Source organism: Saccostrea cucullata, unplaced genomic scaffold (assembly GCF_032062105.1).
Source record: "Saccostrea cucullata isolate Sc308-1 unplaced genomic scaffold, CSIRO_AGI_Scuc_v1 ctg872, whole genome shotgun sequence".
Lineage (NCBI taxonomy): Eukaryota > Metazoa > Mollusca > Bivalvia > Ostreida > Ostreidae > Saccostrea > Saccostrea cuccullata.
The window spans coordinates 1-19,184 of NW_026941173.1; the positions used below are offsets into that span (position 1 = coordinate 1).

At 31.3% G+C, this 19,184-nt stretch overlaps 1 protein-coding gene across 2 annotated transcripts in view; it reads right to left on the reverse strand.

Moving 5' to 3' along the window:
• Positions 1-4,849: 4,849 nt before the first annotated feature.
• Positions 4,850-19,184, reverse strand: part of LOC134257340 (uncharacterized) — a 50,416-nt gene continuing 36,081 nt past the window's right edge. The window contains exons 8-12 of one of the 2 annotated variants that reach the window (XM_062739966.1): positions 9,387-9,677; positions 8,788-8,964; positions 6,048-6,170; positions 5,664-5,818; positions 4,850-5,244 (exon numbers count right to left, since the gene is read on the reverse strand). In XM_062739966.1, the coding sequence (XP_062595950.1) occupies positions 5,074-5,244; positions 5,664-5,818; positions 6,048-6,170; positions 8,788-8,964; positions 9,387-9,677 (917 nt within the window). In that variant the 3' untranslated portion in view covers positions 4,850-5,073. The remainder of the gene's footprint in view (positions 5,245-5,663; positions 5,819-6,047; positions 6,171-8,787; positions 8,965-9,386; positions 9,678-19,184) is intronic. The other variant, XM_062739967.1, reaches the window with a different exon arrangement.

Here is a 19,184-nt window from a genome sequence, read left to right on the forward strand (position 1 = left end):
GAACATATGGGTCAAAGAAGGGACAAACCAAGTAGATTTTTGCATCTCCTTATGCATCTTTAAATTCTTATTCAATGAGTATTCTCATATTAGAATGACATTTTTTTTTCAAATTAATTTGTGAAAAGATGAAATCATTATTTTACTTCCAGATTCAAGTCAGGCTTATTAAGATCTCTAATTTCTCTTTCACTTGTTTCATATGTAACCCATATCAATAAAAATTCGGCATAAAAATTGGATTTAGAGATATTAGGGCCAACAAAGTTGATTTCTTTAATAAAACTGTACTCTTAATATATATACCAGTATCAAGTAGGTCTTCGTATATGCTTTTCCATCACATTGATATACCAATTATTTTATTAAAATTAACTTTTAATCTTTTGAAAAAAAATTGTAGAATTAACATCACATATATCTTGTATTTTAGACCCACTTCAATCCATGTTGACAATCTTATACTCAGGTTTGTGCGAATGGAGTCTGAGTTTAATTCTCTTGTTTATTGTTTAACAAGGTGATTTCAAATTCTGTGGCAAAAATATGGAGACTGCATGATAATCTGTAAACTCATTCAGTTCTCCATATGTTATACAATCTCTGTTTGTGTTCTGTGGCTTTAATTAACAAGTAGTTCCTGGTTGGCTTAAGACTTTGTAATTCACACTAAGTAATACAGAGGATTTTGATTGCCCCAGTACTTAAGTTGAGTGTTTATGACAAATAGATCTTGTGAAATACATACTTATAATAGGATTACTTTCCTCTCAATATGAAGAGCACACAAAGTTGTCTCGCTTTCAGCCTTATCGTTTTCATAAAAACGTGTCTTTTTATTTTCTTTATTAGATACACACTGTCTTCTTACATAGATCATACTGTTTAAAGGGCAGATAACTCTCGGCAATATGAATTCTTTAAAATATTTTCATCTACGATTTTTCACAAATTTTGGTCCATATTGTATGATACCGAGTTTCAGTTTCATTATCTTGAATATATCCTCATGTTAAAACTACCTTTGCTCCATTTTCTTTTCATAATTATTTTCTTACAATCTTCATATCACTTGATCATGTTGATACTAATGAACTAAAAATATCAGTTCAGTTATCATGGGTTGTTTCACAATGCAACGCTTTTATTGAAATTTGATACGTTAAACAAAGATATAATTTGTTGAGTTTAAATTTTCGTCCTTCTGTATATCTTCATCTTTTCTCTCTCTTTTTAAAAAAAGATAATTTTAATAGCATTTTTATATCTGAATCCATAATAAGTGATTGAAATAGACTATGAATATAAAAGCTTGTTTGTAAATGATGTAGTTTATACTAGTTTATATATCTGTATTTGTCATGCCACATAAGATTCTGTGATAAACCTGCAATAAAAGACTAAAATGATGTGTGTTTTATTGTCATTATGGATCCGGATGAACAAATTAGTGACAGATCCAGGAATAACTTCATATTGTTTTAATTAGAAACTCTGTCAGTATTTGCCAGTTCCCCCTCTTTTTACTGCCTAAACCAGTCAGTTGCACAAGATACAGAATTTTTATACTTAAAACTATCATCCTGAAGTGATAGAAGTTGAAGTGGATATGTAAAACTTAAAACGAATACAGAACTCGTTTTCCCCTTTTTGGCAGCTTATGTTATAAATTAAATCACGAGAACTTCCTTATTGCAATAGGTTTATTTTTTCGTTAGATCTAGATTATCCACTAAACATAAAAGCCCGTAAGTATAGATAGAGTATATAGGTGTATGCTCATTACTTCACGAGAAAACATTTTTCTCCCTCTTTCAAACATATTATTTCAAGCAGACGAAGGGTTTTATTTTGATGTACATTTTCGCTTCCTTGTGCGCTTATGCAATACGTATGTGATAAATTGTGAACAATATTTCTTTCGGCAAATCTATTATGATTGTGAAAATTAGGACGTTCTATAAGACTGAGAAGACTGTTTTAGCTGAATAATATTCCTCAGATTTTACTTTTTGCAATGCTCAATGCAGAGCGTTCTGAAATAAAACTCTCCACCCCCTCCCCCCAAAGTTATGACACTTTGTTCCATTGTTTCGTCACCTTTAACTTGATTTTATCATTTTTGTGTCACATGTAGATCAAATTTCAGCTCTTCCTTGTGGAAAATAGGACCGACATCTGTCGACAATTTCCCCCAAACTGATAATCATTTGTGTCAGGTACTAAACGATATGAAAATAAATAGTATAGGTTTAGAAATATTAGAAGAAAATGTATCTATTTTGATTGCTTATGTTTATTTAATTACCAGGAAGGCTGAAGTTAATTGTACACCAGGCCCGTGTCTGTTGAAAATAAAGTGATCATCGGATTTAATTATCGCATCAATACAGGGCTTCTTGACTATTTTAAAAACTAAATGCAAGAATTTTATGAAACAACACAGGCATACATCTGTTCTGTTCCTGGTAGATGTGAATTAGATGTTTTCCAATTTATTTTGAGCAATGGTTCCTTTTAGTATAATTCATATAAATACGTTTATAAATACATATACTTGAATATGCATTGTTGCAACCACTATTGAAATAATTATTTCAATAGTGGTTGAGAGTGCATTTCACTAATAAACATTGATTGCAACCACTTTTGAAATAATTATTTCAAAAGTGGTTGAGAGAGCATTTCAATAACTAACATAGGTTGCAAACACTTGAAAAACGACCTCTATTGAAATACTTATTTCAATAGTGGTGAGAGCATTTCAATAACAAACATAGGCTGCAACCACTATTGAAATACTGTTCAATTTTGAAATAAAGATTTCAATTGTGATTAAAATATAGATTTCAAAAGTGATTAAAATATTGATTTCAATAGTGCTTTAAACAATGATTCCAATAGATTTTAAAACAATTATTCTAAAACATGTAGTTGCTGACAATACCAAACCACATTACAAGCTTCATGGAAGTATTCCAACTATTAAAACAAATATAAGGATGAATTACACATTTTGTTTTCATACACAAGAAACTTATTTATTGAGTTAAAAATATAAATTAAAGTTGTTTTGTGTGTTCCTTTTTTGTAGAGATTTCAATTAATACGCGGACACTTTTTATTAAACTGACCTATATGTACCTTTATTTCAAACTTGTATGCAAATGCTATTAGCAATGTTATAATAAACAATCTCGAGCTCTCGCTGAATCTGGTCGAATCAGCGAAAACCAACAGACAATCAATTAATATATGCAATTTTGAAAAAAAATGTCAGATAAAGTTCATTTTTGTCATTGATTTGGAAAGGAAAGGATCAAAAATACATCTTAATGTAGAAATTAGAATATCTAGACAAGATTGAAAAAAAGAAGGAGAGCTGGTGGTTTTGTGTACACACTTTCTGATGAAAATTTGGTTATTTTTAATTAAAAGAATATAGAACAGAATTAAATTGTCGATTACAATCATAGGATTACCTGCACTACAAATATGGATAGTAAAGTCAAAGTCTACTCGTCAAGATATTACATGTAAAAAACAAAATTTCTAGGGAAGTTTAAGTATTCGGTTTATAACAATGGTGGGTGTTATTTTAATAGTAATTATAATTATGAGGTGGTGATTTGAAACGTTTTTTTAGCTTCTTTTGGAATCATAATAAACAAGTAGTCGTAATTTTAATAGTAAACTCAAAAAATGAATTAAAAATGTCGGAGAACAGAATGAACAAAAAATCCTTATATTTTTTAATAGTTAAGTTATTTCAATAAGTCTTGCAATGCGGTTTTTGTACTCGTCTGGATAATTATCAGCAACTATCAAAATCATTATTTGAATCACCTTTGAAATCATTTTGAAATTTTATTTCAAAAGTGAACATTATTTCAGTAGTGGTTGCAGCCTATGCTTGTTATTTAAATGCACTTTCAACCATTATTGAAATAATTATTTCAATAGTGGTCGTATTTCAATATTGGTTGCAACCTATGTTTGCTATTGAAATGCACTGTCAATCACTATTGAAATAATTATTTCAATAGCAGTCTTATTTCAATAGTGGTTACAATCAATATACAGTTATTGACTGGGTATGAGGGCAACGTATGATTCGTTGGACCTGAAGATGAAAATGTTGCCCGAGGTCACAGGCCAAAGGTAACATTTTCACCTTCAGGTCAAACAAATCATATGTTGCCCTCATACCCAGTCTATAACTGTTTTGTTATACCCTTCACTGCTCACTTAAGATTGATCAATTTTATCAATACACGCTATAATATCAATTATTTTATATGGAAAATTATGACTTCTTCAGTAAATACAAAACATCAAGCTAAGAAGGAACAAAATCAATTATATATTTATTGTATCACAAAAATTATTTATCACAAAACATACTCTTCCCTTCTTCCTAACCTTGCTGTTAGCAACAACTCTTGTAGCTCTTAACTTCGGCTCTTTTCGCGTTGCCGATATTGAACGATGATTATTTACTAATTCTAATGTAAGACCGGTCAATAGTGAAATTGTTAGACCGATGTAATAAACAGTTCTTTTGTTGGACTTTTTATAAATAATACACATGTAAAAATATAGAATGATAATTATAAGGGTATAACAATGTTTATTTTTGAACTGCACTCTCTATCACTATTGAAATAATTATTTCAATAGTGGCCGTTATTTCAATAGTGGTTGCAACAATGCATACCTAATTTAAGTAAAATGGTCTAATCTTTAAGGACTTTAAGCGATGGGCGACGAAATGCAAAATAAAGAAAAACACAGTTTTTGAAAATGAATGAACATTTGGTTTATGTTTTTTTTCATTTTAGACAAATAATTTTAATTTTTAAACTTTTTAATTAACGGGTTTTGAGTCTATATGTAATTAACTTTCAGTATTTCATGATGAAAATTAGATGATAATTCACAATTCTAAATACATGTACAAAAATCAAGATTTTTAAACAATGAAAGAAAAAATGAACGTTTAATCTGTCGTCAATAAATCCAGATGAAAACATCTGTGAATTGTTTATTGTTTTTCCATCTTACTATAAACGATCACTTGACATTTTCCTGCGTTTCCTGTACAGGTGGCGCTTTCTGGGAGAAATCCACGAACGTGTACTCTGTCTTCTCTTCTTCTCCGTGTATGACTGGTCTCCCCTTTGTGTCTGAACTTGGGGGCTTTCTCGCAAATTCAACATCGATATAAACTAAACCATCTTGATTCTATAGAGCAGAAGAAAAAAAAAACAATTTGAAAGAATAACTCCTTAACACTAAAAACAGGAAATACTCATTAGAATTGAAAATATTCCTATTAAATTTAGGTCGATTTTATTTATGTTCCATTATTTCATAGCTTGGAAACTTATAATCATCACATGAAATGGACCATTTTATTATACTTTAAGGGGACCGTTTTATTATTACTTTATCTTAGTACTTTAACATGATGTTTAACTTGCCTATATTTTGATTACTTTAAAGGGACCATTTTATTATCATTTTAAATGAACCAATTTATGATCACTTTAAATTTACATGTACATGGACCATTTGATTAATTTGAGATAAAGTGCTTACATGGATACATTCTATTTATTCAAATCTAAAATTTCTTATACTTCTTGCTATTCGCATCATACCGTTGAACGTGAGTTGTCGTTACTGGTAGATGCTCCGGCTTCTTCATTGTTTTCTTTCAACCCCTCTTCTTCTTTCTTCTTCTTTTCTTTCTTTTCATCTGTTTGTTGTTTTTTAGGGTGTTTTATCACTTCTGAATACATTGTGTCGTTGTCATCTAAACAAACAATGGGGTACGTATTGAGCCAGATAAGCATTTCTTTTTGTTAATCAATGATTAAAATATTTCATAGAACAAACATATGTATTTGTACATATACCAAAAAAGGTATAGGAGAAGAAAGATTGAGGAAAACATAATAATTGTGAATAATTTAAGGGTATTTAAAAACTTGCAAAAACTCGAGACTCAGTGTAATCATTGGAGAGATAGATTGCAAGATTACCATTTTGATCCTTGATGTCGTCATTCTTCACTACGTCATCCTGTTGTCTGTTCTTCATCAGGACACTCTTGTCTACAGCAGCGTAAACAACAACATCCGCTGGTGTATCATCCTGTTCTGTGGCTGTAAAAAATTATTTTTTTAACATAAAATATGCATCAAAATGGACAATTTTTTTATTATCTGCAGCGTTTATTACCAAGCAAAACATACGCTCATTGAAAAAAAGATGAAGAAAAAAACCTTGCCCCTGGCACAAATATATCGACATTGAGATGAGTTACTGGAAGATCTATAGCCGTTCTGTAACAACTAATTACATCCTACAAGAATTGGCCTGAGAATTTTTTATTTATAAACTAAATATTTAAATTCCTTGTAAGACCGGTATTAATCTTATATTTTAGACATAAGAAGTTTTTAAAAGGGAACAATACGGAATATGTACCTAAAAGATTTAGTAATTTAGCGAATACTATGCCATTTTGTACTGTATTCGATCCCACCTCTGATGTTTCAGAGGTTCGTGTATGCTCTGCTCCTATTTTGTATTGTTTTATAAAAAGACGAGATCCGTGCCATGATCATGTCAGCATCTCCTAAGTCCTGTGAACTCGATCCCATGCCATCATTCTTGCTGAAATCTTGCTTTGATAGTTGCCATGCTATGGTAACGGACATTATAAATCATTCCCTAAATCAGTCTGTTGTTCCATCATCCTTTAAGCAGGCTGTTGTTCGTCCTCTCATCAAGAAAACCGGCTTAGATCCAGAGGAGTACCGCAACTACAGACCTGTCTCAAACCTTTCCTTCCTCTCCAAAATTCTCGAAAAAGTTGTTGCTAAACGTCTTGATCATCACCTAGAGTCAAATTACCTTCATGACAATGTACAATCAGCATATCGCCCATGTCACTCTACTGAAACAGCTTTACTTAGAGTCCATCACGATATTGTTGCAGCTTTAGATTCTGGTACATGTGTGGCATTTATTATGTTAGACCTATCTGCAGCTTTTGATGTCATCGACCACTCCATTCTGATAAATCGACTAAAAATTGGTTTTGGCATATCTGGCTCGGCCCTCGCATGGATTAAGTCGTACCTATCAGGAAGGACGCATAAAATTGCCATTGGATCTTCTTTTTCCAGGGACTACCATCTTAGATGTGGTGTACCACAAGGGTCTGTGTTGGGTCCAAGGTTATATTCCATTTTTTCCAGACCAATTGGTAACATATGTTCCAAAAACAACATACACTATCATTGTTATGCTGATGATACCCAAGCTTATCTGGTCTTTAAACCCAGGAACAACTGGAATAATACCGCTTTGAGACTTGAAACGTGCCTGGAAGAAATCAAGCAGTGGATGTGTTCCAACATGCTAAAACTAAACCAGGACAAAACAGAATTTATAGTTTTTACTCCAAAACAACAACTCAAGTAGTCTCAAACTTACCATCTGAACTTTAGTGACACCATCGTGGGAGAGGCGACCAGTGTAAAGAACCTCGGGGTGTGGTTTGATAAGTCTCTTAGCATGCAAATGCAAATTTCCTCGGTGTCTCGTTCATGCTATTACCAGCTTAGGAACATTGGGAGAATACGTCCATTGATTACAGAGGATGCCTACAAGACCCTGGTCTGTTCTCTTGTGACATCTAGGCTCGACTATGCCAACGCTCTCCTCTATGGCATAAATACAACCGAAATAGCCAAATTACAAAGAATACATAACACAGCAGCACGCATTATTACTCGTTCCAGGAAGAGGGAGCACATTACTTCGATCCTTGTTTCCCTTCATTGGCTTCCAATTGACAAACGCATCCAGTACAAAATTCTTATTTATACTTACAAAGCAATCAACAACATAGCACCAAAATACATTGCAGAGCTCATCACCGTATATCAACCTGGTCGTTCCCTTAGATCGGCAAACAAGCTGTCACTACAAGGACCACACTGTCGAACATCAACCTGTGGGAATAGACGTTTTGACGTGGCCGCTGCATCCCTCTTGAACTCTTTACCTCCACATCTGGTTTTATGCCCATCTTTGAACACTTTTAAAAAACATCTGAAAACTCATCTTTTTAGGGAAGCATTCGGTTAAATTTTTATCTTTAAGTGTCAAATATAGACTGTTTTTATTTATTTATTTAATTATGTTTAAAGATTTCTGACTTAAAATATTTGGTTATTTTTAATCTTCTGAAATTTCTTATGCTCTATTGTATGCAGTTTTCTCTTTTCGTGTTTTGATATCGTTTAATCATCATTTTGCAAAAATATTTTTAATTTTTAAAATGGTTTTCAATACTAAATTTTATTTTCTTATGCTATTCAACAAAATTTTTATTCTTGATGTTGTATTTATGAATGTATTTTAACTATGTTGTACAGCGCTTTAGAGTAATTGTGTTTATTATATAAGGCGCTCTATAAATTTTGTATAATAATAATAATAATAATAATAATAAGAATAATAAACTTTTGATCTTCAATACTGATCGTTATTTCCATAGTTTTCATGATTAAGCACTTTGGATTTAAGTTTATTTCATTATCATGATTAACGTACGTATTTCATATTTGTTTACAAGCCCTTTGATGTCTGCACCAAAGCCGCAACGATTTAAATGTAAAACCAAATATTGCATCTTCAGATTTTCATTATAACGTAAGATGGATAATATTTTGGATACACTTGTATATCTAAACTATATCTGCTTACATCCACTGAGTCCTTCCTGCCTGTTTCTTTTCTTCGTAGCTGACTTTTTAGTTGTTTTACAATACATCGTCACCGCCAATGTCAGAACCACAACAAGGAGAAAGCCAGTGGCAGAAGCTCCAACCAAAATCAGCATGGTATTGTCTCCAAACAGAGAGGAGGTCGAGATCGGAGGAGCTTTAAATATCATGATAGATTTTTTTGTCAAGAAATAGAATATATGAATTATTCTTAATATGCTAATAAAGATGCACGTAGTTCAAGAAGTTTATTTAAGGAATTAAGCTTATTTCAACTTATGTTATACGAAACATTATGTTTTATCGTATAACATAAGTTGAAATAAGATTCATTCCTTATAATTTAATTTCAGTGTAGACAATGAGACAATTATTCCTCCAGAAAAAGGCTTGAGATTTATAATATTTTTATAGTATTTTAGCTTATTTTTAAAGTAACGTCAAGCGGAGTGATACGTTTTTGACGTAACTCGTTGACTTTTATGTTATACAAATTGGATAAAATCTTTTACCCAATCAAATAACTTGCTACAACTTACAAGAAGATAACTTAATGGAATAAAAAGTTAGATACTTCACCTTTAACTTTGACTTTAACTTCTCTCGGGCTCAAAGAACAATTAATTCTATTACAGCTCTCTAACTGGTACAAGTACTCAAGTCCTGGCGTTAAAGGTCCTAGGTCATGATATCTCAAGTTACCCTCACCGGAGTCTGTCAGATTTTCAACAAATGTCCAGCCAGATTCTTTCATGTGTGATAAGATGAAGAATTGTTCCGGTCCACCATTAAAGTTTGATATCCAGGTAAGATTCACGTATCCTCGAGCGTCAGAGTTCCAGGTAAAGTTTGAAGGTGGCTTAGGTGAATCTTGAAAAAAATAATTTTAAAAAAATTGATAAAGCTATCATAAAAAATGGAATGTATAATCATGTATAATATTAAGTAATATGAAATTAAATCTGAAGTAGAGAGATGTAAGCAACAATCTCACAAAATGATATTTCCGTTCGTATATGCATACAATAACATTTATTTTTTTTTTGTTCTGGGAAAACCCAAATATGTGTTCTACCAAAACATAGAGTATGACGTGCATAATTACATTTGTAAAAAAAAAAATGAAATCTATCAATATTTTTTTATTCAGTGATAAAGGAATACATGTAGTTGAGGAAAAAAGATACTATCCCATATAAAATAAAAAGAATTGCAGCATCCATGTTTTGGTAAAAGAAACCCTAAAGATGTGTCTCATCAAAAGTAATGAAATAGGATATACACAACATGGACCTATATAATTATATGAAAGTCTCATTAAAATTTATTCTGTGAAATCGGTGTGTTGCAGATAAGAGAAAGGCTACATCAAAGATGTGTAACAGAGGATTGGGCTGTTGCAACCACTATTGAAATAACGACCACTATTGAAATAATTATATCAATAGTGGTTGAGAGTGCATTTCAATAACAAACATAGGTAATAACCACTATTGAAATACGGCCACTATTGAAATAATTATATCAATAGTGGTTGATAGTGCATTTCAATAGCAAACATTGTTAGTAACCACTATTGAAATACGGCCACTATTGAAATAATTATATTAATAGTGGTTGAGAGTGCATTTCAATAGCAAACATAGTTAGTACATGTAACCACTATTGAAATACGGCCACTATTGAAATAATTATATCAATAGTGGTTGAGAGTGCATTTCAATAGCAAACATAGGTAGTAACCACTATTGGAATACGACACTATTGAACTAATTATATCAATAGTGGTTGAGAGTGCATTTCAATAACAAACATAGCTATTAAACACTATTGAAATACGACCACTGAAATAATTACTTCCATGGTGGGTGAGAGTGCATTTTAATATGATAACCATAGGTTTCAAACAATAATATAATTATTTAATAGTGGGGAAGACTGCTTTTCAATGTGATTACCATAGGTTTCAACCACATCGATATGCGACCAGTTTGAAAGAAAAGTTTCATTGAGTAATTTTTTAATATTTTATCCAAAATTTCACAAAAATTGAATTTGGGGTGAAAATATATAGATTAATAATTAAAGTGTATAGGATGGTTTTACTGAGGCAAAATTTCGAACATCACAAAAGGTTTACAATTTCTTTATATTCTAGAAATTTATTATTTGCATCATTTTCAATGAAATCAGACCAAAAAATATATACCAATCCAGGCATCCATATTTTGTTTGTATCATCTGTCCTTAAATGAAGATTTAGATAGTTATTGAAATTATAATGCCAAGAGTGATTTAAATAATTATTTTGAAAGTTGCTGATAATACTTCAAAACTTAAAAACCATAATTTAATCCATATTGAAATTTTTATTTCAAAAGTGAACATTATTGCAATAGTAGTTGCAACCTATGTTTTTAATTAAATTGATTCTCACCCACTATTGAAATAATTATTTCAACAGTGGTGGTATTTCAATAATGTTTATTACCTTTGCTTGTTATTGAAATACACTTTCAACCACTATTGATATAATTATTTCAATAGTGGTTGTATTTTAATAGTGGTTACTAACTATGTTTGCTATTGAAATGCACTCTCAACCACTATTGATATAATCATGTCAATAGTGGTCGTATTTCAATAATGGTAACTAACTATGTTTGTTATTGAAATGCACTCTCAACTACTATTGATATAATTATTTCAATAGCGGTCGTATTTCAATAGTGATTACTAACTATGTTTGCTCTTGAAATGCACTCTCAACAACTATTTATTTCAATAATACGTGGTCGTTATTTCAATAGTGGTTGCAAAAATGGGCTTTACTATCTCAGTATACTCCAACTTTTTAAAATTTGTGTCGCCTTTATTTTTCGCCTCTTTGTAATCACGAAAAAATCTTGGCACTCACAATAACCGATTTGGATTTTTATATCATTAATTAATACAGATTTGTTTGTGAGTGATTCTAAAATCTAAAAATAGTTTTAGAACTGTAATCTTGTTTGCCATGGAATTAGGATACAAATTATTCATTTTTGTAAACCATGAAAAACTGTAATTTTTATGAAAAAACATTGCCAAAAATGAAAAGAGATATCTAAATTTGTGTTTATTGTTTAATTCCAATTTAAAAGATTCAAACAATAATGTTTACGATTCAATTTTAATCTCACACTCGTAAGTTGTCATGCTTTGTCTTACAAAATATGAAAAAAATAAGGTCAATTTTGCTCAAGTTTTACAGACTTTATACAAAAATGAAGCCATTTTCAAATAAACCAACTATAATAAAGCATGAAAGTCAAATATCAGATTATATTAGAACAGGGGGTTATCTATCTCTCCTATAGATATGAATAAACATTTTTATGTCTCATTAATACTAAAGATTTACAGTTGTATTGTTGAATTTATATTTAAAAAAGCATCTTGTTGTATGATTGATTATTGTTTAACGTCCCTCTCGGGAATTTTTCATTCATATGGAGACGTCACCGTATGCCTGTGAAGGGCTTCAAATTTAGACCTATACTCGGCACTCAGGGCCATTGAGCAGTGAGGGTTCTTTAACGTGCCAGCGCCTACCGTGACGCGGAACCTACGTTTTTAAGGTCATATCCGAAAGACCCGTGACTTTCACTTCTAGTGCCGAGCGCTTTGCAAAGGAACAATCGCTACCTATGTTTACATCTTAGATATGACGCGGCGCCGCGAACGAGATATTTCTCTCTCTGTTCGTCCGTCTGTTTGTCTTGCACCTTATATCCCGACAACTTAAGATGTATGGGTTTGATATTTTGCATATATAAAGCTTGGTACTATGGCGTTTGTTCTTGACCATGTTTCGGACCTAGTTGTCTTTGAACTTGACATTTGACCTGCTTCTTGAAATAGTTGACAGTACCAATATGCAGTTTCTTGTAGACCTTTAACAGGTACGTTTTTGCTATTTAGAAGGTACACTGTTTGTCATTAAACAATTTAAACAAGATGTGTTTGTGAAACAATATGAGCCCGGCTGCTACAAAATTCGGAAGAAAACTATCTTTAACATATATGTCGCAGACAAGGCATAAGGTTATTGACCTTGGTGTCTTAAGTTTACTTAAGTCTGTTGAAATTAGAAAGACAGTGATTTGATTATTAGCATCTGCAAATGTTTATGAGCTCATGACAATTTACTTTGACACTATTAAATACAGTAACCACAAAAACTGAAATTTTAAGTACTACGAAAATATATCGGATACCGGTAATTGCAGTTAAAACAGACTGAAGTGTCTTTTAAGTTTAGACGTCACCTTTCTCATATATATGTTTGAATCTGTTTATATAATTTCAAATTGAAATATTCATAATTTTCATTCTCCTGTGATTTCCACTCTGTTTTCAATATCTTTTTAAATATAAGTACACCAAAGATTTTGATTAACGCCAGACAGAAGACTGCAAAAAATGATTTAAAATAAAAGAAATATCACGCTCAGGTATCTTGTCCAAATGCCTCGTAAGGTATCCCATATTTTGCCAGGTATTTTTAAGGCGGAATGCCACACCAACTTTTTTTATTTGAAAGATCTTTGAGTTATTCTTTCAAAACAATGGTTTCAGCACTGAAAGGCCGATATTAGCTCTTAATTATTTTATATTAATCTTTTGGTATATTTTCAAAGAAAATGAAAAACAATCTATATCCAAATAAGATGTTTTCGCTTGAAAAATGTGCTGTAAATGAATGCGTCATATAAATATCTAATAAAATATGTAAAGAAAGGCTGGTTAAACTTTCAATTTTTTTTATTAAAAAAAAAATATGAAAAAAACCCCCACATTTTTGTGAAATTTTTAAGTCTATGGTAAAAACTCCATAAAACTAGTCACAACTCAGGAGAACATATTTGTCAATCATATTTGAAAAAGAAATTGAATTAAATTGAGAAATTTTAGAGAAATTATTTTTTTATAGTTGGACCTAACCCGATCAAAATTAAACTGCTTCCGATCAAAATTAACACACATTTTATTTACAATGAAGAAATCTATTTGATTGTCAAGTTCAATAATGTTTTAACGCTTATTACACATAATCAGACTAGTGTTCTAAGGGAAATGTTATTTATTTCCAATAATTGTTCAATTATGATAGGAATCGGTTTAATTTTGATTGGGATTGGTCAAAGTAAAAAAAAAAAAAAATTTCTCTGAAATTTGGTTATTTCGTTTCAATTTGTTTTATAAACATGATTTACGAACATGTTCTCCCAAGTTGTAACTAGTTATAAGAAGATTTTAACCACAAGTTTAAAAAATTCACAAATTATGTGTTTTATTATCATAAATATTTTTTTTATTTAAAAAAATAAATATACAGCTGTAAATACGGCTTTTCTTTAGATATTTGATTAGGTATTCATGTGATGCATACATTTACAACAAAATTTTTACAAGAGCGCATCCTTTTTAGATGTAAATATATATTTTTTAATATTCTTTGAAAAAATACAAAAAAAGTCATAAAATAATAAGGAGGTAATGTCGGCCTTTCAGTGCTGAAACCAATGTTTAAAAAGGTTGACTCAGAGATCTATAAGATAACATTTTGATGTGGCATCCCTCCATAAGTATCTAATATACTTGTACATGTATTTCAGTGACAAATTCTTTGTAAAAATTATATATTTTTGAGGAATCCTTAAAGGATTGGTAAATTGCGTAGTAATTAATTAATTGATTAATAATTATCAAAATTCATTAATATCCATTTCAACTTTAAGGGTTAGTGATTTGTATTAATTTTGTACATCTAGTGATAGCAGGACAAGGGGCAACGTTCTGTTAACTTCACACCCGGATAGGTGCACATCGCTATTCCTACGTAATACTACGAGGGGTGATGAAAAAGTTCGCGAACTAATTGAATAACTTCCATAAAAGAAACAATATTTGGTTTCAATGTTGATTATATCTTAAAAATAATCCTCTCCATTTTAATACACATCAACCACCGTTCTGGCATGCGCAAATCACGTGATATTTGCGGTCACGTGACCCCCTCCGTAGTGTTCTGTCACAAAAGCTGAAAGATTTTTTGGAGTTTTATATTTCTTTCCATGTAAGTTAATTTTTAGGACAAAAACAGTTCATTTGTCAGAAATGGTCAAATATCGGCAACAGAATGGGTGGATAAAAATATCCTTTCCAAAAATAAGCATGGTGACCATTAAAGCACAGATCTTCTGTCTCGGGAGAGACGTTTATTCAAGGTGGATAGAGAATAGGTGCCTCCTTTTTATCATATCTAATATGTTTAAAATCTAAAGTAAACGATATCTTAGGTATTTAATAAGTATATTATTGTTCAAATATTCAACTATTTTTCAAAGTGTAAATTGGAAGTATTTGCTAGCAAATTACTTAATTAAAAACACATATCTTTGCAAACTTGCTTTCACTGGGCAACATGACAAGTATCATTTTTAACCATCTGCCTTCCTTCACTAAAACGATCAAACCAATCATTGATTAAATTTATAGGAAATCATTTATTTTAATAAACTGTGTACAAATTATTTTGTGATACCGCAAAGGGATTTCTAAGCTATGCAATAAATTGTATATAGTCGTTGATTGAACGAGTTCTACTGAGACAACCTTTTTTCGTATCATGGGCTGATACGGCTATTGTGACGTCTGCCATATTCCATATGCAAAAAATGTATTTATTACTACACTTGTAAGTGTCATTTTCATATTGTGAAGCCACAAACAAGGAAAAAACTTTATTCAGAATATGCTATTCATAGAACTTGTGTATGGCTATGTGTGAACCAAATTTTATTCTAATCTGAATTATGGTTTTGTAGATATAGAGATAATTCGCGAACATTTTGATCACCCCTCGTACATTGGAACCACTAACAATCTGAAGGTGCCTCAGCACCAACTTTAAAGTGCTTCAAGTCACAGCTGGTCTCGGACACAAGGTGCCAGCTGGCTACAAGATCCACACAAACATCCCAGTTTTAAGCCTTTTTATTGTTTATACATATAGTACCATGATTGGGTTTTTAGCTTTGTCTGATGCGAAACAAAACCCGTGTATAACGTTCTCATAAAGTTTCACTCGTACGGAAGAAGATTTGATTGTCATATTATTGTCATATCATGTCGTAGTCGTACTATCCGACCGTTAAGATTTTTTTCACGAACTATTTACGCTAGTAGCAATGGAAGACCACTATTAAATTTAACATGTTGTCCTGCTAAAATGTATTTATTGAAGCTAGAAGCAGGCGATCTATGCGTTTCTTAAAATACTCTACTTTAAATAGCAGTTGTGCTTGAGATAATATAAAATTAACGTGCAAAAATATAGTATGATGAAAATTACACTGCTAACCATATTATTGTCATCTCTCACGAGAGATGACACATTAAGTTTGATTTCCGGATGTGAAGTCACAGTAAGCTGCCATTTATCCATCGGCAATCCTCGGCTGACTCCACTATACGCTCCACACAAAAAGTGCGAGGCCACCCGAGGATTACCGACTGGTCAGTTTGATGATGATTTTCTAAATATAGATCGAGATGTAAACAATGATCGATCTGCCTTATTATTGAGAAGAAAAAAAAAAACAATCTGCGCATCATATAGAGAGTCAGACACACAAAATCGCCTGGCTGGTGGTGGTTCTTCAAATATACATGTTGCACGCACTGTATATTCTAGCTCATGTAAAGTCTTCTTGGCTATAAACGTAAATGATGGTGAGAACTCGATGGAATTTTCTAACTAGGTCAGCGCGTGTGTAAATATCCTCTGCGGCCGACGCGTGGATCCAAGATTTCACAGAAAAACAACATCAAATTTAAAACATTCATAATAAGTAATCGCATTTACTCATACTGATATGGATTGATGGCGAAAACTTCAATATTTGGTTAATAAATCATTCTATAAACTTGCTGTAATTTCTTTAAAATAATACATGTAAGTGTGATTAAGCACTGTTAAGCGATCGAATATATTAAGAGTAAAGCCGGAACCTTGAGAAAGTTACACTGTATAAATGCCCATAAAAAACTACGGACATAGGAAGATTAAAGAATACAAAGAAGCATTAATTAGTATTTTTTTGCATGTCTTATCTATTCTTTTTAAGAAGTATAATTTCATGTTTATAATTAAAGAATTTAACTTGCATTCTTTTTCTTAGCTGCAAAACTGTAGCTCTCCGGAAAAATATATTGACAGACCGGAGAGCTACAGTGCCAACCATTGAAAAAAAAACTGTATATTTATTGCGCACAAAAATTTGTGCTTGGTTCTAGATAAATTCTTTCAAACTCTTACCTCAACTGCAAAATAGGTGAATTTAAAGAAATTTCTTACCTTTTTATCAAGTGCTCTCGTAGTTGACATCTCCACGAAGCGCGTTAACGTTAGACCGAATTATATTGCAAACAATAATTTTTTTTTTTATCTGGCAAACAAATGATTATCCCACTTTCAGGGCAGGGATGGGGTAATTGAAAAAAGTAATTGTAATTGACTGTAATTAATTACATTTTTTAAAGTACAGTCAATTCTCGAATTATCGCCATTCGATTCATCGCCATTTTCGCAATACCGCCATGATTTCCCAAGAACGTTTTTCCTGCTATATAAAATTCTCTTTATAACGCCAAATTCGCATACCGCCATCCGCCACCCTGTTTTCACAACAAACGTCCATTTTTAAGTGTCAATTATCTCGATAATACCGCCACTGGTGTATGTGGTCAGTGAAGCGCGTCTAATTGGTTGACGCTATCCCTGTTGTAAAGCATGCAAAGCCATTCAAGGTACATGCAATTAAGTAAACAATGATTTTAACATGAACTGTTAGAATAATTTTGTTTTCTTTTTAATAAAATCATTTAGTCAAGGCTTCGCCACGAAAGCGGTCGTTGTAAAGTACGCCGATATCGATATTATTTTGATGATCTCTGCTTTTAAAAACAATGCAAGGTTTGTTTAAAAAATAATTATAAGTCAGAAATTGTGAACGTTTCTTGAACAATGATTTCATAAGCAATGAATTTATTCAAGAACTTATTTTACGTACTTTAGGCAATATATCATGACGATCGACCCAGCATTTTTTTTTCAATATCAGACGTGCAGGTTTACATACATACACATATACTTGTCTTAATTTCATAACTGAATACTTTGTTTTAGCGAAATTGTACATAAAAGAATAACTTGAAGCATTTTCAAATTTAGAAATATGTTTATATATACATGTACATGTGATAATAAGAATAGAAACGCTAAATGGTATTTCTAAGAACGATAACTCTACGTCTTTTCTCCTAAAAGATGGAAAATTCAATTCATCGCCAAATTCGTTATACCGCCATGATTTCTAAATTACAAAAGGTGGCGGTTTATCGAGAATTAACTGTAATTGGAAGTAATTTGTAATTGAATATTTTTTCAATTACATGTAATTGTAATTTAATTAATTACACTGAAAAAATACCATGTAATTTCAATTACTTTTTCAATTACATTCAATTACTTTATACAGTACACATTCATGATATATTGTCACCACTACCACCACCCCCCCCTTTCCTGTCTTTTATTTAATTGTAAAATATATCCTCAATCTTTTAATTAAAAAATCTTAAGTTAATGGTTACAAGCAAATAAATGATTGGTTTAATAATAATAATAATCTAGTTTCTTTCTAATCATTATGTGGAATTTATTTTTTTGTTATAGGTCTTTTTAAATTTTGTACCACCCTTCTTAGGTCTATTCATTATAAAACACACATTTATTATATTTCAATTTTTCTTGTTTGATCAATAATAATAATAAAAAAAGAATGTGTGTGCAGCATGTGTGTGTCATAATTAAGTTCCCTGTTGTTGGGAAGAAATAAATGCCCTCCAAATTACAGCTATTTATTGCAATCAAAACAAGTCAACTCCTCTAAGGAGGTATATTCATTCCATGATGTAGAAAACAAAGCCAATAAATGGAGATTATTATTTCAATTTGAAATGCTCCTCTAACTTTAGAAAAAAAAACTTTCAATTTGATAATTATTTTAACATCTAAAAAGAATTTCATGAATGAAATTTGTATCTGAAAAAGTTATATTCTGTACATGTATTATCTATGAAGTAAAAATGTTCAACATGAATAGTAATTTAGGATGTCCAGGTTCAGAAATGTGTACCGGTAATTTGAGGGGTAAGAGTTGCGACTCACTTTACTCTATTAAAACACCCCCTTTTAATCAAATATTATATGCCATGCAATTTGTGTACATGTAGAATGCGTCTGGGGGGAACTACATGAAACTGATC